The sequence below is a fragment of the Quercus robur genome, chromosome 10 (assembly GCF_932294415.1).
Source record: "Quercus robur chromosome 10, dhQueRobu3.1, whole genome shotgun sequence".
Taxonomy (NCBI): Eukaryota; Viridiplantae; Streptophyta; class Magnoliopsida; order Fagales; family Fagaceae; genus Quercus; species Quercus robur.
Genome location: NC_065543.1, coordinates 35441462 through 35464965, shown reverse-complemented (window position 1 = coordinate 35464965; position 23504 = coordinate 35441462). Strand labels below are relative to the sequence as shown.

Below are 23504 nucleotides of genomic sequence, written 5' to 3'. Positions count from 1 at the left end.
TAACTTTGTAAGCGTCCAACCTTAATATAATATTATATTTATATATGTAACTGTAAGCAGCTACTTGGAGTTGGACCCCCACAAAATATAAAGACACAAACAGCAGTCACACCCACACACTCACACAAGCTTTGCTTTGAGAGATTCAAACCAAGTAAAAATGCTTTGCAAAACGGAAGTGTGTAGGCGTACAGTGACTCAGTGAGGCTTAGCTGCGAAACTTAATCAAACATTCTAACCAACTAAAAATACTTATTCATGCTTTCAGCTTTCCCAAACAAATGAAAAGGAAAAGATAGTAAAACAAGAAGACAAACAAAACTGAAAACTTGAAGAAGCTCACCATCGTTCTGGGTCAGGCGAGACTCAAGACTGAGAGCGAGAGAGAGAGAGTTAAAAGATACTTGAGACAAATATGAATTTATATACTCTGAGAATCTGAAAACCTAACATAAAATGCACCGTTTTGCTTTTATTATAACACCCATACATAGTACATATGATGTCATTTTATCAGCTTCATAAAAATAAAAATAAAACAGAACTACAGATCCTGTATTGGTTGGGTTCGACATAGTCTCAGTTTTGGATTTCTCAATTCGATGATTTCACCGCACCGGCATCGGAACATAGGGCGAAGTCCGAACGCCGGCCTCGACTCATTCGATCGGCGCTACAGTCGGGACGGTGTCGTCGGCGCCGGTCGATTGGGTCGACACCGGTGAAGTTTTGCACACCCCTAAAACTAAGTATGTAGCAGAAAATAAATTGACACGGTGATTTGTTTACGAATGGAGAAAACTAACACGGCAAAAACCCTACCGGGTAATTTTAAGGTCATCACTCCCGAGAATCCACTATTATCAAAACAAACGGTTGCAAATAAAGGAATCTCAGTACCTTATACCAACCTACAGTTAAATCCTTATCCCAATACTCAATTGAACTTGTTCTGTAGTGACAATCTCTCCTTGTAATACACGAATCTTAGTATGTGACTAACCAATTGCGCGGATTCCAGTATACAACTTCAATCACCAACTACAGAAGGTTGTTGGCTGTAAAGTTTTTCAATTCATCACATGATGAAGATCGAGAAGCTCTTTGATTACAAAACCCTATGGTGCATAAACACAACAACTTCTTCACAAGAAAGATGAACCAAGACAAATTCTGTCTCCGGTCACAATTTGCTTGAATAAATTTTGCTCAACACTTGTGCAACTTGTTCCATCTTTGATGGCCCTTAAAATAATCATTTTATATGTTTAGGGTTGTGAGAAAAGAAAGCCCAAATATACAATCAAAGATTGGAGTCAAAACAGTCCTGAAAAACAGAACTTCATAAACCTCAACAAATGCCTATCTGTCGAGCTGTTGTCGAGCCATGGGCTTGAATAGCTCTATAAGTCTCGATAGATGTTAGTTGTTGAGCTTTAATGAACAATACTTTTTACACTTGAATCTTGGACAAACTTGCATGGATTTAACACTTGAACTTGAAACAATATTTCTTGAAGTATTAAACACACCCTAGATCTACCCAAATACAAGTAAAGTGCGTTTTGTCAAAAGATTAGCTAATTACATAAAATAGTGATATATGTTCCTAACAAGTGAATCACATATGTCCTAACAAAGTGAAAACCAAAAATGAACTTCTTCAATGGAAAAACTACTCTAGGAGTAGTGTATCTTTTTTGTTTTCGTTTTTTTAGCAACAGTAGTGTACCTCAACAAGAAAATTCAATACAAAAGTAATTTACAAGTACTCACAAAACCTTATTAGAGTCTATTGACTCAGCAAACAACTCATTGATATAGTCAATGTAACTCTAGAACCTTTGGAACTTCTTTAATATGAATCTCTTTACGAAAAATGCGTCTGCTTCACTCTAGAACTTCGGTATCACACCACATGCACTAATGCAAGGTTGGGAATTATGTGAGTTCATCGGTACATGGTTTATCAAGGTTTTTAATCAAAGATATGTCGTAAGGGTGCAAAACCAAGAACTAGAATGAGCAGGGTTTATGGTTTTGAAACAAGGGAAGTGTTCTCAATGATACAAAGTGATAGGATTGCCTCTCTTACTAATAGAAACTTACTCACAAAATCTACGTCTCTTGCTTGAGCGAGCCTCCAACGAGAGATAGCCGAAACTTACGGGTAGGAGCATTGTTTCATTCAAGTGATTTCACTCGAGCGAGAAGGCAGTTTGCTTTCCCAATTTCCACTTCTTTGAGTCTCTTCAAATATGACTTGTTCTACAACATTTGCCCAACACATTACAACCCTTTTCCATATTACATTCTAATGGAGATTGCAAATCTAAATCCTAAAAATCTTTTCGTTTGACAATTCTGTGACAAAACTTCGTTACAAACTTAAATCCTGATTATAAACTTAAATAGTACAATAAGCCTCGAGAAACCACTTGCCAAAAATGGGAACTCACTATCTACTATTAGAGATTCTCTCGGGTATGGGGTTTATTCGCTCAAATTCAACTAGTTACAGAGAGGGTATCCTTGTTTATTTATAGTTCCATAAGTTAGCTACTGATTGGCTAGGAAGTTAGCTACAAAAACCTACCATGTGGCTATCATGTGATTGGCCAAAGCCTAACCAAACTTTTCTAACTAACTAATAAGCTTTGCACTTGTTACTAAGAACCTATCAACTAACTAACTTTTTATTACAAGTGATAAAGACTATTACAAGTAAAAAGAACTACTTATCAAACAACATAAGCAGAAGTGCTAATCATAAGAAACTAATGATTGAACTTGCTAGACAGTAACAAGTTGAAACAACTTGCTCTAAGAGGGGCAGTCCTGATGTAGTTCATTTTACTATCCAACAAGTTCAATCATTAGTTTCTTATGATCAGCACTAGTGCTTATGTTGTTTGATGAGTAGTTCCTTTTACTTGTAATAGACTTTATTACTAGTAATAGAAAGTTGATAGGTTGTTAGTGACAAGTGCAATAATTTGTTTGTTAGTTAGAGAAGTTTGTTAGGCTTTAGCCAATAATGGCCACATGATAGGTTTTTGTTGCTAACTTCCTAACTAATTAGCAAATTGCTTACGTAACTATAAATAAGCAAAGCTACCCTCATTGTAACTATTAGTAAGTTGTCCGTACGATGCACAGATAATGTTGTAATGTTTTATGTAAATTTGTTTTTGGAAAATGTTATACATATATTATAGCATATTTATTATAAAAATTTGTTACTAACGAGTTTATCATAAAAAGTAACTATTATAAATTGCACACATATATCTATTATAATTATTCCGTTCAAGTAATGAGCAATAATTAAAACAACTTTGGAGTAATATTGTATAATAAAAGTTGATAAAAGCATATTAATTAATACTATATTATTGATTTTTATTATGTGATATAATAAAAAGCTTCATTACGAAATCTTTTTTTTTTTCTTCAATGCTTCGTTATTGCAGTATGGTGATGCTTATTATCATCATTAGTTTCTTCATCTTCAACGTTTGAAGTTTAGTTTGTCTATATTTGTTTAAATTTTGAGCTTTCATCACTTTTTTCCTTTTGTTGCATCATTTGTGTTAATCACTAATGAATTGGCACCGGGAGGTTCTTGATTGGATCTTACAAAATTTGGACTTTGTTGCTAAGATTTTTTGTAGGTATATATTTGCATTCATATTATATTTCAATGATGTGACGGTTTTTTGTAAATGTTTTTATTTATTTATTTTTAGTTAATTTTGGAATAGTGCAGCAAAAAGAATTAATATAACATATTGGATTGTGTATATATATTTTTTCTTCCATACCTTTTTGTCATTTGAAGGTGCATCAAAAATTTTAGCAACTATGTAATTTTCAAAACCATCCATTAAATTGAATTCATTCAAATGAAGTAGGAAAATCCATTTTTTCCCAAATTTTTTTTTTTTTTTTTTTTTTTTGTTGCAATCACGTGGGATTCATTCTCCAATATCAATAGTTTTATAATAATTTAAATAAATTGTACTTCAGTTTGTTTTTCAGCAATATCTTAATCAAATATCACAAATTTTTTTTTGTCAGTTGCATCAAAAATTTCAGTTTTAATCCTGTATCTAAAGTAGTTTGCAATTGTGTATATATATATATATATATATATATATATATAGTAGTTATAGTGAGATAAATATATTATAAATATTTGGAGAGTATGTAGTTAATGTGAGTGTCTCTAACCTTGGGATAGAAAGATTTGTTTTTGTTTCACATTTTGCACACCAAAATGATCCTACTTGCGGTTTGACATTTCTTTCACAAAGCACGCACAAAATGTAATACCAATCCATTGTTGTATCGATGTTATTGTTGCAATACCCTAGCAATTCACATCTTGCAATGAACTTTGTGTGTATATATATATATATAGTAGTTATAGTGACATAAATATATTATAAATATTTGGAGAGTATGTAGTTAATGTGAGCGTCTCTAACCTTGGGATAGAAAGATTTGTTTTTGTTTCACATTTTGCACACCAAAATGATCCTACTTGTGGTTTGACATTCCTTTCACAAAGCACGCACAAAATGTAATATCAACCCATCGTTGTATCCATGTTACTTATTGTTGCAATACCCTAGCAATTCACATCTTGCAATGAACTTTGAAATTAATATGTATTTTTTTTAATGTAAATAATATGATGTATTGTTATTTTTTTATGTAAATGATGAGTATAATTTGAAATGATTAACAAACCTATTTCGTAGGATCTCATTCAATGCATTTTATATTTACTATTCAATGTATAGGATTGTGTTTTTGACCATTCCTATTATTAAATTTTTTTAAAAGAAAATATTAAGTTAATGACATTTTGTGAGATAGTATATGCTATTTATTAGATTTTTTGTTATCATAAATTTTAGATATATGCATTTGTCAATTATTTCAGCAACCTTTGGTATCTCAAGATTTATATATATATTTTTTGTTGCATTGGTTGATGACAAGGAAAATTTGTCTGCATAAATTGCATGGAACATTGAATTGAAATTAGGGAAAAATGAAGACATGATTTCATGAGAATGAGATTTTCTAGAAATATCATCTATATGTGGGGGAGGCAGAAAAGAGTTTGTAACTGTGTAAGAGTTTTGGCTTTAATTTTCAAGTGGGAAGAATCATACTTGGTTTATAATATGTAAGGTAATAACTAGGTTTGGGTTTTTCATAAGGTTTGGTCTATTTTTATAAGGTAGTCCATTTTGTAGAGAATAACTTTTGGTCTAATTGTCAAGAGTAGTCCATATTGTATATAATAGTAAAAGGAAATTACTATGATCTATTGGGTTAAAAAAAAAAAAAAACTTAATAAAAAGAGGTTAAAAAAATGCTAAATTTATATAATAATAAAAATAAGTTACTATAATCTATTGGGTAACAGTAAAAAAAAAAATTAATGAAAAAAGGTAAAAAAAGCTAAATGCAACATTAAAGCACCACGTGGCAAGACCTTATGCACTCTCACATGAAATCTCTGTTTTTATATATATATATTGATTGATTGATTGATTTGAATTTGAGTGAATAAACCCTATACCCGAGAGGTATATTTTCCAAGAGTGTGTCTCTTGAAGAGCTAGCCTAACCTTTCATTCTCTAAGCAACTTAGCATTCCAAACAGCAAACCCATCATCCAATTCCCTCCATCAGAATATATATATATATATCAAACATGACTAGGGCAAGGTCCCAACACGGTCTTGACATAGAGGAGAAAAAAATTGAAAAAAAGGGAAAAGATATATACAGTCTCTCGTTGGTGATTACTCATTTGTCTTGCTAATCTGGTTGATTTGCACCTCATTGATGTTGGGACTTGGCTTGTCGGAGCTCTTCTATCAGGTATGGCACTGCTCTCATCTCTCTTGCCATTCCGCTCCCTTGTCAGGGACGACACTACTCTCATTACTCTCCAGACTTGTAATCATCTTTGATTGCACTAAATGATTACAATTGACATTGAAAAAAAATTACATTGAGCCTTGTCATTACAAGTAAATTTTTGTAAAGATTACAACCAAAGTTGTCATGCAATTAGCCAACACTAGGTAACTTTTACTCTCATTAGGTGAATCATATAATCCATCACTTTTAAACTCATCACACAATGTCACATCAATTGCATTTCCTTTTGACCTTAAAAAGTTTAGACACTTGCTTCGAATATGCCCTAAACTAGAACACTCATGTCACTTTGTGCATGTGTGTTTTTCTCATTCTTAGCCTTAAAGTCCTTGTCATTTCGAGAATTGCGATTGGATCCATTCTTGGGCTTATTAATAGGTCTAAAGGATTTACTTTTTTAAAGTTATTATTCAGCCTAGGCATAAAGAACTTTCTAAACTTCAAAGCAAACAAGGCTAGGTCATCATCGTTCAACCAGTCCTCATCAAAGGTATCACTCTCTTCTTCCCTGACTATTTTAAGGCAGGAATTGTTTTTCTTAGACTGAGGTAAGCAGAATTTATATGTTTGAAGTGAACCAGTTTAGCCCTCAATCTTGACAGTGTCAAAGATCATGCTAATGGTAGTTACCTTGGGATGGAACCTCTCATGTAGAGATCTCATGAATTTCCTAATCTCCTAGAATCTGGAGACATTTATAGCTTTTAGTTTCCCGCAGTCTTTGTTCTCTCATAAGTAAATTCCAAGACAACCCTTGCCCCTTTGATTGTTTCACTCATGGATATTCTCTTGAATTCCTCTTTTCAAACTTCCAAAAAGATGACATTTATGCCTTTACTATTGTTGGCTTAAATAAGTTCATATTTGGACCATTTTTCTACTGGCCGGGGGTTTTGTTTTGGTTAAACTCTTTTCTACTAACAACCTTAACTCTTCTTCCACGGATTTGAGAACGCTCTTATGTGAACCTTCCAATAAGCATATATATATATATATATATATAAGCATAAACCTCAACTATAGTAGCTTGTGGCGCATTGTATAATATATTTTCATTTAAGCAAAGTTTAGTATTCATTTCAAAATATAAATTATTGAGGTTCAAAAAAATTAAGTTTGGTGAATTGTCATTTTAGTTCGTTTAACACCTCTAGTAGTCGAATTGCCTAAGATTATACCATGTGATGGCTTAAAGAATAAAACAAATTCAAACAAAATCCATAAACAATTTAACACACAATGAATATAAAAATAATAATTATATTCTTAAGTTGGAAAAGTAATTAAATATTTGTCAATTTACGAAAAAAAATATTACAATAGTGTTGAATTAAAGAAATTGACCTTAATTAATTAATCAATTACCCAAGTTGATTAATTAGTCCAATTATATGCAAAACCAATTAAGGCACAATCATATCACTAAACTGAAGTTAAGTACAACAGAAAATAAGTTTGACACACGGTTTGATCACAATGCAGAATACCTTCGCAAGAAAAATCTCATCGGGTGAGTTTTAGGTTACCACTCTCAAAGAATCTACTAACAAAAATATATGTAACAAGTATAAGGACTTTTACCCTATTCTAAAGTACCTACCTACAATAGAACCTACTGATCTATAATGAAACTTAGATTTAATCCTAATTGGACTACTTATTGCAGCAAACTTCTTCTTTGCACACCATTGTCCATGACTAATTCCCTACAACAATCCTTGATTGTTGCAGGATCTTCACACAAAAACAGTAATAAGATCTTCAACTGTTGGTGCCAAAGACTTTATTTGGTGCAGAACCCAAAGGTGCATAGGAGTCGCAATAGTATCTCTTTTTTCTTTTTTTCTTTTTTATTTATTTATTTATAAATTTTATGATCTCACCAGTTCAATAAGTGGAGTCTAGGGTTTCAATATGAAAGCCTTAGGTTTTTTGCCCTTACAACCTTATTTAAAGTGGGGCTTAATAATGGGCCTTTAAATAGTCTCTCCAACTAGGATTACTCAAACCCACAAATACCATCGGTTTAAATTAAAATGTTTTTGCCAAATTTTGAAATCATGTAGTTCAATAGATTGAGAGGTATTGAGGTAGTATAGAGATTTAATAAATCTCGATCGGTTGAGTGTAGTCAAACTTGGTATCATGGCAGTAGATTCAACAATTCTTAAGTAGTGCTCTTGTGTCTTCAATATGTTCCCCTTGTTCATATTTAGATACACTTAAAACTTAGTCTCAAATACATAAAAGTGCGTTTTGACTTGAATTATGCCAAATATAAAAATTTGACCATAACAAATAGGTTCATATTCTAAATTATATTAATCTTAAAAGTTTATATTTGACATTTTTCAAATATTATAATTGAATCTTATTTCTCAAATATTATAATATTTAACGAGAATTATAAATTTGTCATAAAAATAATTTCTTATCAAATATTTCAAATTGAACTTATAACATACACGCGCATAGGCTAGTTCACTATAAAAGGAGTTTACATACTTCTCATAAAACCTTTTTCATTATACTCTGCTAACCCCCAAAAAAAAACTAGTTGACATCATCATAGTAACTCCAGTACCTTTAGGCTTCATCTGTATGAATCCCTTCACAAATTGTACGTTTACTTCGTTCCAAAACTCTAGGATCACATTTTATGCATTGATGCAAGGTTAGGAATATATTCTGTGGTTTTAGTAGTACATGGTTTCTCTAGGTTTTTATCAAAGATATGTCATAGGGGTGCAAGATCAAGAACTAGAATAATGGGTTCTATGGTTTGAAACAAGGGAAAAGCTCTCAATGTCACACAGAGATATGGCCTCAAAATTATGTACCCATAAGTATTTATGTTGCATGTGTGAGTGAAGTCTTACATTGAATAATGATAAGAAAAATAAGTGATTAATATAACATAGTTGAACTCATATCCATTGAGTTTAGGCCTTTTAGGTTAAGTGTATCTTTATATATTATATTAACTACTCAATTGGAATCTCCCCAAGATGTTATCTCCCCAACAAGTGATATTAGAGCTTATGGTGGTGTGTGGCAAAAGTGACAAGGTTATTAAGGTTCATTTCGTAGTTGGAGCAGGACGGGGGTGCGTGTACTTGGAGCCCTTTTGCATATGAAGCAGGGATGGTATATTGCACCAGACAAGCCCATAAAAGCCCACACAAACAATCCTGGAAAAAGACCCAACAAAGAAAGTATTGTCAATGGTGCTAGATCATGCTGTGGCGCAAGGTTCCCATGGATGAGCATGTGGAATTGACACATGGCTCTCATGGATAGCGTACGAGAGGCCCACAAATGACAAATTGATGAAGAAAAAAGCCATTATGGGAAGATGGAGCAAGTAGGAATTGTTCATGACCCACAGAGAGGTCTTGAAACTCACAGAGAGAAAGAGACTTACACGTGAGAGGGAGTTGTTAGGTATACAAGTGTAAGTGAAGTTCCACATTGAATAATAATAAGAAGAATGAGTGGTTAATATAACATAGTTAAGCTCATATCCATTGAGTTTAAACCTCTTGAATTAAGTGCGTCTCTATACGTTAAATTAACTACTCAATTAGAGTACTCTCCCTAATATATATTCTCCCCCAACAATTCATATGTAGGGTAAACTTTCCTAGTCTCCTTTTAAACAAATATATCTTGTTCTTCAGCATTTAACCAACACATTACAACCTTTTTCCATATTACAATATTACACTATCATTGGATATCGCCAATCTAAATTCTAACATACAGTGGATGCTTTATTGCTCTTTTTTTTTTTTTTTTTTTTTTTATTCAATAGTTCTCTTGTCTATTAATAAGCTTCATTTGTTTTTTATATGAATGCTATAAATAGAGTTGTTGCTACAGCGAATGTACTCTCATTTCTTTTTACCCGTACCTCTGCTCCCTTATTAATATTTTGTGAATATTGCTATGGTGGGAATCTACATTATAGGTACCAGTACCACAGCGGTAGCAGTACTTATACCATCTACAAAATGTTACAAGTTACAACTATAAAATTGAAATTTGTTTTCCAACTTTCATATTTAAATATGTTTTAATCATAATTTTGTCATAAAGCACACTAAACTAAGTTGGCATTGCAGTAGTCAAAGCTGGTACGATTCTAGGTTCATTCAAGGATATCTAACAACACAAATTTGATCCCTTATGAATGAAATTATTTGTCACATAATCTTTGTTATAAATATTTTTTTTATAAACTGTATGTTTTTAAACCCCTTAACACAAGTTGTTCAAACCTAGTTATTTAGCCAAGTGATTACTTAGATAAATTATTTAGTCCTAGGTTAACATAATAAAATCATATCATGTAAATAATGCAAAAATATAAAGAACACAACGATATGATAACCCAGGAAAACCTAACCGGTAAAAAACCTGGGGAGAATTAAACCTAGTTATCCTCAAGGTAAAACAGATCCACTATGAAAGAATTGAAGTTTGTACAATAAGACTTAGACCACTAATATCCAATTGCTACATCGAGTAGAAAACTTACTACTATTACCACGTGACAGCTCTGAATCCACAGACTACTTCTTTCTTTGATCCACTACAACCACAAGTTCTCCTACTTGTGACTTTAAGACTCCACTCAAAAGTTTCAGATCTTCTTTAAGTTCTTTAAGCAGCAACTAAAGAGATCATTAAGTTTTTGACACAAATCTTGATCTTGATAACCCTAAGTGTGTGTATGAAGGTAAACACCTCTAGATCTCACAAAAGATTCAACACACAACTCTTCAAAGACTTCTAAAACGTAGCTAGAGTTTTTTCTTTTATACTTAGAGAAAAACACAAAACCCTACACGTTAAATGGGCTTAGGCTGAATTGGAATTTTTGCAAAAAAATAAATCTTCATGAGATTTGATTGATCGAGTTTAATTATCGATCAATCGAGCCTTGCAGATTCAGTCCAATAATTTCTGCAACCACTCTATTCCAATTTTACAAGAAAACACACTTTGAGCAAGCCTAAACCTAGATTCTATGTTTTGATCATGATTTGCCAACATATTACAAATTGAAGTTCTAATACATTAGTTCTTAAAGTCTTAGAACCTAACAGAAACATTTATAAATATATTGTTAACGCCCTGTATCAATTCATATACATTGATTTAATTATAAGACATTCAGTTGAGATTAGAACCTAAATATATAGAGTTTTCTAGATAAATGAACAGTTTCCTCCTAGACTTTTCATTGCCAAATTGTCAAATTCTCTCCATTAAGTTGCTAGTTTAACACAATTAACCTTGCTAGAGCCTTGGAATTTAGTTTTTAGTATTTCCCATGTAAGTTCAGCTTTGTTCATGCCAAAAATTATAGGGAAGATGGAAAAGTCTTAGAACCTAACAGAAACATTTATAAATATATTGTTAATGCCCTGTATCAATTCATATACATTGATTTAATTATAAGACATGCAGTTGAGATTAGAACCTAAATATATAGAGTTTTCTAGATAAATGAACAGTTTCCTCCTAGACTTTTCATTGCCAAATTGTCAAATTCTCTCCATTAAGTTGCTAGTTTAACACAATTAACCTTGCTAGAGCCTTGGAATTCAGTTTTTAGTATTTCCCATGTAAGTTCAACTTTGTTCATGCCAAAAACTATAGGGAAGATGGATTAACCACACCTTGTTGGCTGTACCGAAAAGTTGTTCATCACAATTTCTACATTAGGTAATCAATCACAATTTCTACATTATTTATCACATAAGTTTGAAAGAGACTATCACCTGAAGAGTTACATCATATAACTCTCACATCTCCTAGAAAACAAGCTTGCAATCATGTAATTTTTTTTTTTTTTTTTTGCCTCATAATGTACACACCATTTTTATTTCATTGTGAAATTGATATTTTAGCCAGATAATGTACACACCAATTTTATTTCTTAGTGTCATCTATATTATAGCCCAATAATGTACACACCAATTTTATTATTAATCTGAGGCTACACCTTATGTTCTTTTTGTGCATGTGCTACACTTTCTCAAGCACAAAATCTTATGATATGCACTAAGGTGTTTATGATTGGCTAATAAATAGTGGTGAGATGATTATTTATGCATTTCTCATTAGGTTCCAATCCTAACAATCAAAAGCATGTGACTTCAAAAACAAGATCATGTGATCAAAAACTATAAACAACTCCCACACAACATGCACTACACAGCTAAAACTAGCAAAGTGCAATAAAAATAAGCTCATCCAAGCTAAACAAGGTGCACAAGCATGTTATGTAAAGATAATAGGTCAATCTTGATTACAAGTCCAAGATATATAATACAAAACATATTTCTTCTTCCCTTTTTTTATTTATTTTTATTTTATTAAAAGGAATAGCAAAAACAACCTATCATGAAATGCATGAATGTAATGCAATGCAAATCCTAAAAACAAAAAGAAAACAAAACATCAAAAGAAGAAAGATTACAAAGAGTATTAAGATGAAGCACAAAGACCATGTCAGAAAGACTCAATTAAATTGAGCATTTTGCATCCAAAACTTCTTAGATGCAACTCTGACATTGGAGTTATTATTCATATTAGAATGATGTGCAACTCCAGGATTGATATAAAGGTTTAAAGCCTTTACCAATTCACCAATAAGTACCATAGGATCTTGTGCTTGTGGCACAGGTACTTTTGGCTTATTTGCTCGCTTTGCAGCTTGCAACTTGAAACAATTTTGGCGAATATGCCCAGACTTTCCACAAAAATGACAAACCCACAAAGGTCTATCATGCATCTTATCCTTAGGGAGGTTAGGATTCTTAGGCTTAGACTCTTTAAGATCAATCCTAATCTTCCTAGGAGGTGGTGTAACTTCTACTAGTTTGACAATCTCACTTTTGGGGGGCTCAAAAGAAAAAACAAAGTTTGTGAAATGAGTTTCAGACATCGAGATACTATCTACAAAACCTAAACCAGTTTTGTCAAATGAAGACTTTTAAACACTCAACATATGATTAAGTTTAGAACTAGCATACCTATTTGTTTGTTCTCTAGTAACAGATAATTCTAGTTCTAAATTCTTAATCTTATCAAGCAACATCATGTTTTCAGTCTTCACCTTATTAATCAATTCTTTAGCATCAAGCAATTTTAACAACAAATTTTTCTTATCAAGTTCAAGGGAAGCAATCTTCTTTAAACCTAAGTCAACACTCATTGTATCCTTTGCAACAACCTTGCATAGCTTATTAAAAGTTTCTTGCAAATCAACACATTCAGAGAATTCCCCATTAGAAGGGTTCTCTTCAACCACAACACTTTCATCAACCACAGCAATAGCTGTGAAAGTAATGAAATTTTCATCCTCATCACTACCAGATTCATGATCTGAAACTTTATCATCATTAAGGGTTACAGCCATAAATTTACCCTTTGACCTCAAGAATGTAGGACATTCAGATTTCACATGACCATACCCTTAACAACCAAAACATTATTGACCAAGTGAATTACTAAAGGTTTGACCTACTTTTTCTTTAGATTTATCAGTATTGTTCACTTTAGTGGGTTCAATCCTCTTAAAATTCCTAGGTTCAGCATTGTTTTTACCTCTTGCCATTCTATTGTTATTCCTAAGAAAGTTTTTAAAGTTTTTGGCAAGATATGCAATCTCTGTAAAAGAGCGTTCATCATCACATCCATTCCCATCAACATCATCAACTGACTTAAGCACCATTGATTTGGATTTGTTTGTCTTAGGTAGGTCTAGCTCATAGGATTAGAGAGATTTTACAAGCTCATCAACAGGGATGGAGTCAACATCCTTACTTTCAGTAATGGCAGTCACTTTGGGTCTAAAGTCCTCAGTTAAGGGTCTAAAGTCCTCAGTTAAGGATCTAAATATCCTCCTAACAATCTTAGGTTGATCATAAATTTCACCCAAATTATAAACAGAATTAACAATATCATTTAGTTTAACATAGAATTCAACCAAACATTCATCATCAGACATTTTAATGCTTTCAAATCTAGTAGTTAAATGCTACAATATATTAATCTTAACTGCATTTGTGCCTTCATGCACAATTTTGAGAATATTTCATGCAGTATGAGCAACCTCAACATTTGAGATTCTCTAGAATTCCTCCATAGAAACAGTATTAAAAATAGCATTCATGGCTTTGCTATTACAAGCGGTTGCCTCTTTTTGAGAAGTTGACCACTCGCTTACAAGAGTAGTCGATTTCTCCCATCCGTATTCAATGGAATTCCAAACTCTCTCATCAATAGATTTCAGGAATGCTTTCATCCTTATTTTCCAGTAGACATAGTTGTTCCCGTCAAAGTGAGGTGGGATCACAAGAGAGTTACCGTGTTCCATGACAACAGGGATCAAGAATCAACTCTGAGATCAAAAGATCTAAAAACATAAGAGCTAATCTGCTTTGATACCACTTGTACGTTTTTAGACCCCTTAACACAAGTTGTTTAACTTAGTTATTTAGCCAAGTGATTACTTAGATAAATTATTCAGTCCTAGGTTAACACAATAAAATCATATCATGTAAATAATGCGGAAATATAAAGAATACAACGATATAATAACCTAGGAAAACCTAACCGGTAAAAAACCTAGGGAGAATTTAACCTAACTATACTCATGGTAAAACAAATCCACTATGAAAGAATTGAAGTTTGTATAATAAGGCTTAAACCACTAACATCCTATTGCTACCTCAAGTAGAAAACTTACTACCATGACCACGTGACAACTCCGAGTCCACGGACTACTTCTTTCTTTGATCCACTGCAACTACAAGTTCTCTTCCTTGTGACTTTGAGACCCCACTCAAAGGTTTCATATCTTCTTTAAGTTCTTTAAGCAGCAACTGAAGAGATCATCAAGTTCTTGAGACGAATCTTGATCTTGATAACCCTAAGTGTGTGTATGAAGGTAAACACCTCTAGATCTCACAAAAAATTCAACACACAACTTTTCAAAGACTTCTAAAACGTAGTTAAGGTTTTTCCTTTTATACTTAGAATAAAACACAAAACCCTACATGTCAAATGAGCTTGGGCTGTATTGGAATTTTTGTAGAAAAATAAATCTACACGAGATTCGATCGATCGAGTCTAATTTTCGATCAATTGAGCCTTACAAATTTAGTCCAATAATTTCTGCAATCACTCGATTCCAATTTTACAAGAAAACACACTTTGAGCAAACCTAAACCTAGGCTCTATGTTTTGATCAGGGTTTGCCAACACATTATAAATTGAAGTTCTAATACATTAGTTCCTAAAGTCTTAAAACCTAACAGAAACATTTATAAAGATATTGTTAATGCCCTGTATCAATTTGTATACATTGATTTAATTATAAGACATGTAGTTGAGATTAGAACCTAAATATATAGAGAGTTTTCTAGATAAATGAACAGTTTTCTCCTAGACTTTTCATTGCCAAATTATGAAATTCTCTCCATTAAGTTCCTAGTTTAACACAATTAACCTTGCTAGAGCCTTGGAATTCAGTTTTTAGTATTTCCCATGTAAGTTCAGCTTTGTTCATGCCAAAAATTATAGGGAAGATGGATTAACCACACCTTGTTGGCTGTACCGAAAAGTTGTTGCATCAAGTGGTGATTGGAAGTTGCTGCCATGTGGAGACAGTGATGTGGGCTAAAATGAGGCTGCAAAGATTGGCTCTGACGATAGTGATAGATGCTAAAATTCAAGGAAACATTAATGGCCATACAAAACAAAGGGAGAGTCTTATTTAGAAAACAAAGGGAACTTGATGTACTTTTGTTGACACACCTAGGACTCGGAAACTCTTACACTGTATTTAGTTGGAGTAAAGGGGTGGATGGAAAACTTAAGAAAGAAAAATGAAATGAAAATTATGATTTTTCCTTGGTTTGGTTCACAAGGGAAGTAAAATAAGATGCCTTGATGAATTCTGCCAAAATCTACCAAAAACTGATCTTCCCAAATTTGGGTCCATAAGGATGTACTTTTTTTTAAGACGTAAGGATGTACTGACTTAGCTACACTTCCAACAATTACCTAATGAACTAAATACTTACACACAACTACTATACATAATAATTCAACCATCTTTTCAGAGGTGTTAACATCATAAACCCAATAGGTACAAAAGAAAAGAAATCACTTTTCCATACATTTTCCCACAGCATAAAACAAATAATTGATAGAAAAATTAAACAAATAATGTTAGTTTTTAGACCCTTGAGACAAACATTGTTTAACTAATTTTAAGGCCAAGTTATTAATTAGATTAATTATGCAAGCCTTAAGTTTAAAAAAAAAAAAATCAAACATATAATGCACAATAGAAAATTAAATAACACAAGATATGACAACTCAAGAAAACTAATGAAACAAACTAGTTTTAAGGTAAAAAAATCTAGGAGGACCAATCCAAGAAGAACAATCTACTATTAGATAGAGATTTATAGTCAGAATATTTAATTTGTAGTAAACCTAACTAAAGTTAACAAACTTAGCTCTAAATCCAATAGACTTCTCTTATATGAATTTGTTCCAACATGAACATCTAGTTCACGCTATGATCTTCAGTACACTTAATATTTGAAGCTTGGGTTGCAACTTGATTCTGCCGATACTCATGGTGTGAGTGTGATTTCCAATAAATGCTTGAAAGAGTATAAGGCACAAAATTTCTTAGATCTCAAAAGAGTAGCTCTCCAAGACTTGAAAAACATGCATTAGGGTTTTCTTTATATACTTGGTGAATCTGGACTGAAACCCTAAATGTTTGATGAGCTATTGGGCTTTAAATAAAATTCTATAGAATCGAGCTTCGATCAATTGAGCTACAGCTTCGAATGGTCGAACCTATCAGACTTTGTTTTCTTGAACCTGTAGCTTCTTTGTTATTGTATTCTAATTTGCAGAACCTTAAGCATTGTCTAATATACCCTATAGACTCTATGATCTATACCTAGACAAGTTTGTGTTCTTGGTTTGCCATTATTCTTATTAGAGTCATATTTTTCATGTATTGGTTTATCCTTTGACAAAACATATTTTACTTGTAATTGGATATATCAAAATTAGGTTTAATATAACAAGTGTGTGAAGTTTACTTTACAAGTGGTATCATTAAAAACATGAAGATAGATCCAAGAAACAAGTGAAGAAAAGTCGTTTCATTAAAGCTCGACACTAGACTTGACACTAGCATCTATCAAGGTTTAATGAGGAAGCTCAACACAAACTCAATCTATCGAGACGTACAAATTCAAAATTCTCAGATCTAAATTTCGTCCCATAATGACTTGGATGATTATGGTTTCTCTCTCTACAACCCTAGTCATATAAAATACTTATTTTAAAAGTCATCAAGTGCGGTAACCAAGTGCTTCCTGATCTTCAACGTACTTTGAAGTGAAGAACTTTGCAGCCAACAACAATCAATCAAGTTACTGGAGTTAGTCACGTAGTAGGATCTGTGCATACGAAGAAGTCAACTACAAGATCAAATCCAATTGGGTATTGAAGTGAAGATTCAACTGCAGGTTGATATTTTGGGATAAACCAGGGTAGTGGTAAGATTCCTCATACTTGTAACCGTTTGATTCTTGATTAGTGGATTATTGGGAGTGGTGACCTGAAATTCACCCAGTGGAGTTTTTGCTTTGCAAGAGGTTTTCTCCATTCGTCAACAAATCATCATATCAATTTAATTTCCGCTGTATTTAGTTTATTTGGTGATTTGTTGGTGCCTCCACGATTTCATGTAATCTGACCTAATTAATCAACTTAGGTAATTGAATTAATTAACCGGGGTCAATCTATAGCCAAAAAATTCTAAACTTTTAGAACCTAAAAAATAATTTTAAAAATATTAAACTATATATATATATATTTATAACGTGTGTAAAAAGAATTAATTTTTATGTAATAAGAGCATGACAATAAATTTAAACAAATTACATTTTCCATCGTCTTATTTTTCTTAACAAAACAAAGGAAATTTATATTTATTTTTTCTCATACCACTTTTTTATCCTCCATAGCAAACACACATGATAGAAAGCACAAATATTTTTCATCCTTTCATATTTCCATCCTTCCAACCAAACATAGTTTTAATTATAGAGTTATAGGAGAAAAATGGAGAGAGAACTTTTGAGTTGATAGATGCAATTAAGATAAGATCCTAGACAAATAAAAATTTTCCCTATAGACTTTTCAAAATTAATAATTTCCAACAATTTCTAAGAACCAAATAAACTCTTTATAATATAAAAAATAAAAAATAAATAAAAAAACTCTTTAGAAAGGAAGCTTTAATAAATAGTTTGATTTTAACTTTTAAATTTTAAATATGTCTATCATGGTAAATTTAACTTGAAGATTTTTTTTTTTTTTTTAATAGATTGAAGTTAAGAGTTTTTATTTTCTTAGAAAACAAAATATGCAATGGATACATCCTTAGCTACTAGGCTGATAATGAGAGATGGAGTTTCCTCCATCCATACAACTTTAGAATTACAAGATTGTGCCCAAATTTGGCTAATAAAACAACCAGCTTGTTCAGAATATGAAAACACTAGATCTAAAATGAAAAAAAAAAAAAAAAAAACTAATCAACTAAAGTTTAATACATAGATCAGAGAAGACGCATATAATTTTATGTATACACTATAAAAAACGCGAGCTTTAGCTGCGTTTACAAAAATTGCAATTACCAGAAATTGCAATCATAGTTCCCACGAGAACTCGAACCTTTTTCCATTGATAACTATAGCTCGCCAACAAGGATGAAGGTAATTTTTTAAAGTGAAAACAGTCCTACTTGAGCTAAATTACATCACTATTCAAGAAAAGGCTAGTAGATCTACATGTTTAGGATGTTGATGTCGTCTTGTATAGAATAATACTTATTCTAGGGTTGTTGTTTTAATGTTTTATACTACTTTTATTAATATTTATTTTTAATATTCTTAGTTCTTTGGTCATACATATCAAATTGAATTCGAACTTTACTTTTTCGTCAAGCTAATTGTGTAGTATCATTGTTATTATTTGCATGCTCTTAATTAGGAACCCTGAACATTCCCACAGTCACACCTCTCCATCCCCCCTTTAGCAAACATTAATGTTTCTTTTTAATTTCTTTATTTGCTTTCCTGATGAACCTACATGTCTATTGTGGGAATTTAATTTCCTTGCTTGTCATGTGATGCAATGAGATGATTGATAATGATATGTTGAAATTGTACTACTAGGTGCCAATAGACTTTGAAAACATGACCTGAAAACGGATCATTGATCACTCAAGTCTCTATTCAATCCAATCTCAAAAGAAACACCAAATTCATCCACTGCACTGCACTTGGGAAGTTAATCCACAAACATGAAACCATAGCAACCCTAACACTTTTCCAAATATAAAAGATGGGAGAAAATATCAAAAATCAAGGATGCTCTAATATATAAATCCTATAATGAGTTCATTTTAACATACACTACTCCAACATAGCAAAGATGTAACTGTCAAGCCAAACCACGTTAAATCCTTATTTTGCTTCTGTTTTTCTCTTTACTCTCTTTCAATCACTCAACAACTTCAACATAGTAATAGAGCCAAATTCCATCTTGGACAATGTTTTGATACACCAAAAAAACTAGTTACCTATTCAGTCATGTTGAACCTCATGGCCACATGTACCACAATCATCACCCATCAAAGCTTGCACCACCATCACCAACCCAAGAATGACCCTAAGATTAGTGTGCTTACTCTATTAGGACATGATCCTATAATAGGTTTGGACTTTTTGGGCCATGATATTAGAAGACCAAAGGAAGCTGAAATAAGTTGAAAAATCCTAGCATTAAAGGATTCACTGACCGGAAAATAGATTGCTCCAATTAGTAGTTGATTTGGCCCTTGAAGTGATGATTGGCACTAGCTTGTCGAATGGTGCTCAAATTTCATGAGTAGCTCCTACAAACTGCCATGCATTTGCAGAAGCCTTGACTGAACATACATAAGATCAGTTGTGATTGTGGCACATGCTTGGATTGATTAAAGCACATGTCTTGTAGTTAGTTCAAGAGTTTGTTACAATTAGTTAGAGTTAGTGCACATGTAACACATTAAACACATGGATATTATTTAAGCATACCTAATTAGTTAATCCAATAAGAATGAGCCATTTGTAGCCAATGGGAATAATGCATGAGTTGTAGAAACGAGACAATGAAATCATTACTGATGATAACAAAGAGGAATCCAATTGTTGCATTGTTTGTTGTTAATTCTCTTTAGTCTTTCTCCTTTTCTTGGAGATGGTGACGCCCGCCCTTTAGGTAGTCTCATTCTTGCTCTCATCTATACTTCTCTTGGATGTCGTGGCTTCCCCGAAGTAAGCTACATTTTATGCAAACCATTAAACACCCAAAATTCTAGAGGTGCTTCCACATAAACTATAGATCCATACAACTTCAAGAACCCACTCGACACATCAATTACACTAACCCTAAAGCCATACCCAAAACCCTAAAGGAATTAATACAAAACCCTAGCATCCAAATCATCAAGAACCCACTTGAATTCCACGAATATCCAAATTCTAAACCAGGCTGCATACAATTGGTGTTAGAGCATCAATTCATAATAGTCGAAGGAATTTCACAACTCCCTAAAACCATTGCAACTTACCAAAACTCCATTGACCATTTAGGAAGCCTTTGCTCCAAATCTGTTGAAGTCCATCAAGATTGAGTTCCTAAGATTCAAGGGAGAAGATCCTTCTTGTTAGGTATACAAGGCAAACAAAGTCTATAAATTTTACAACACCCTAGCACACCAAAAGATTTTTATTACCTCCCTTCACATTGAGGAAGAAGCCTTAGTATGGTTCAAAGATGCGTAGGAATTAGGCATATTCAATAGCTCAGAGGCTTTTTTAAAGGCCCTACAAATCATGTTTGGATCAACAACTTATGATGATCCATTGGGGGCTCTTATAGGATGAAGATAAACATCAATGATGGGTAGTTAAAAAGCATAATTCAAGTCTCTTTCCAACCGAATTAAGGGGTTCTCAGAGAGTCACAAATTGAACTGCTTCCTAAGTGGCTTAAGGGATCAAATAAGGATTCTAGATAGGATATTGAATCCTCCCTTATTAAACGCTTCCTTCGGCCTCACCTCATGTAAGAAGGTCATCAAGGCACCACAAGATAAGGGCAAGCTTCCCATCAAAGATGTAAAACCAATGAGTGACCCCATCATAGAACAAAATCCTACGATACTCATCCAAAAGATTTCTTTGGTGCAAACGGAAGGATGACTAAAGAAGCGCTTGTGCTACAATTGTGATTAAAAAAAATGGTATGTTGGTCACAAGTGCAGGTCCTTGAAGCTCTTCTCAATAGAAGGGTGCCAGCCATTCCAAGTGCACAAGCGATAGCCTATGTTCAAGAATTGGATGAAGAAGTAAGTAATGTCTTCCATGATGAGCATGGAAATATTTGGTGTTATGTCACAATTTCCTCACCTTATAGACAAGGTGCCTTAGGGAGGGATAATGTTGTGAGACTAAAGGAAGCTGAAACAAGTTGAAGGTTGTAACAAGGTGCCTTAACTCCCATGAAGTAGTCTCATTCTTTCTCTGATCTTTATTTCTTTTGGAGGTTGGAACTCTCTCAACGTATGCCACATTTCATGCACCATTTAACATCTTAAACCCCAGAATTTCTTCCAAACAAACCCTGGACACATTCCACTTCAAGAATTGACTCGACACATCAATTACCCTAACCCTATAGCAATACCCGAAATCCTAAAGGCCTTAAATACCAAAATCCTAGCATCCAAATTATCAAGAACCCACTTCAATATCAAGAATATCCAAAACCTAAACTGAGTTCCTTCCACCATAATATCTCTTAAACATCTATTGGAATTTATAATTGTTAGTGCATATTTACCATTGCATGAAAGACCATAAGTTTGCATTTGAGACATAAGCAAAAGAAAGATACACATTCTTATAAAGAGAAAGGCACAACAATCGTTCACGAGATAGTTAAGAAAAAATTGCACAAGGAGAGATACTTTTGTTATATATTACATTTCAAAAAGAAAGCAAGCATCATCTGTCATACTTCAAATGTTTATTCTCTTGATGCATCTGAGAGATAATCCTTGTTTGCATATTTTATTTGTAGGCGTCCCATGGTTCGTCAAAGAATTCAAAGTCTGCAAATTGACGCTGCAACCAATTATTTGAGGTGGTCAGAAATATGAAGAATGTACAACTTGACACTATTTGTTTGACTATGCATGCTTAGATTGAGTACATTTATAGGACTATTAATTACACAACATATTTGTAAAATTCCAGAATTGTTTTTTTGGAACTTACCTCCGGGAGTATTCCAGTATTGTGAGAATTGAAAATCAGCAAATAATCATCGTCAACCATGGCTTTTGAAGCCCCTAAATGTTCTCCGGCGTGAACGCTTCCTTCTTCAGACTCAGGTAGCTCCCTTAGCTCAAAAGTGTTCATGTTATGGCTTTGGGTTCCAGATTCTTCTCCAGATTCAAATTTACTCCAAGAACCTAATTGGCTTAAGTTACAATTGCTTGCCACTTCACATAACTTCGATTCATCTACCCGACTCCTCATCTTTACTCTTGCCCTCTCCCGTGCCCTTTCCCTTGCTTTCTTCCTTGACTCCCTTACAAGAGGGTGAAATGCACTCTTGCGTAACACTGACTGCCCAATCTTCTTCTCTTTCTTCGAAGTTTTCTCTTCCAAAACACTGTTCTGCTGATCTCTGTCATGAATTGCCACAGGATCAATGCCAGACACAGTTTGACACTTAGAAGTAGAAGAAGCACCCTTGACACCAACGCTGAAACTGTGCTTCTTCTCTATTTCCAGCTTCTTAATTTCATCTTTTGAATTTATGAGTAACCACTCAAGGGTTTTACTGGCCGTGTCACAGCCTAGCAAATCTTGCAGTTTGAAAAAATCCGGGGCAACTTTAACGGACAATCTCATTCTCCTTTCCCTTGGTCCTTGAGCAGTATTAATCTTGATACGCTGATCTCTTTTTCTTGATCTTTTTCTGGGGATGTGCTCGGCCATGTGTACATTGATGTCGCTGTTGTTGGAATTCATCATGTTGCTGTTAGCTACAGCTTCAGTTACGGTATCCTCAGCTCTCATAATAAAGGAATGCTGGTGAAATAACAGGTCATATATGTGTTGGAAGAAAACGTCATTATCTTCATAAGAAGGATCAAGGAGAAGGGTTTGTGTTTCTACAACTGGAGTCGATGTCATTGAAAAGAGGCGTCTGGGAAAATGTTTGGTCACAAAACACTAGGAGAAGGATAAAGGTGTTGCTTCTCTAACGGGGTTTTGATGTTTTCGAACTTTTTGTTTTATGCTTTTAGCTCATTAATTTGTCTTATTTTTGTTTTGTTTTCTTTTGTATCTAGTATATTT

General features: G+C 33.2%; 1 protein-coding gene and 1 long non-coding RNA gene across 3 annotated transcripts in view; one reads left to right on the top strand and one right to left on the bottom strand.

The window, feature by feature from the left end:
- Positions 1 to 22419, top strand: part of LOC126702310 (uncharacterized) — a 27858-nt gene extending 5439 nt beyond the window's left edge. The window contains exon 3 of the long non-coding RNA XR_007647721.1: positions 22216 to 22419. This is a non-coding gene — a long non-coding RNA (uncharacterized LOC126702310). The remainder of the gene's footprint in view (positions 1 to 22215) is intronic.
- LOC126702308 (transcription factor CYCLOIDEA-like) overlaps positions 1 to 23504 on the bottom strand; it is a 40558-nt gene extending 17054 nt beyond the window's left edge. The window contains exon 1 of one of the 2 annotated variants that reach the window (XM_050400978.1): positions 22413 to 23504. In XM_050400978.1, coding sequence (XP_050256935.1) covers positions 22413 to 23339 — 927 coding nt within the window. In that variant the 5' untranslated portion in view covers positions 23340 to 23504. The remainder of the gene's footprint in view (positions 1 to 22412) is intronic. The other variant, XM_050400977.1, reaches the window with a different exon arrangement.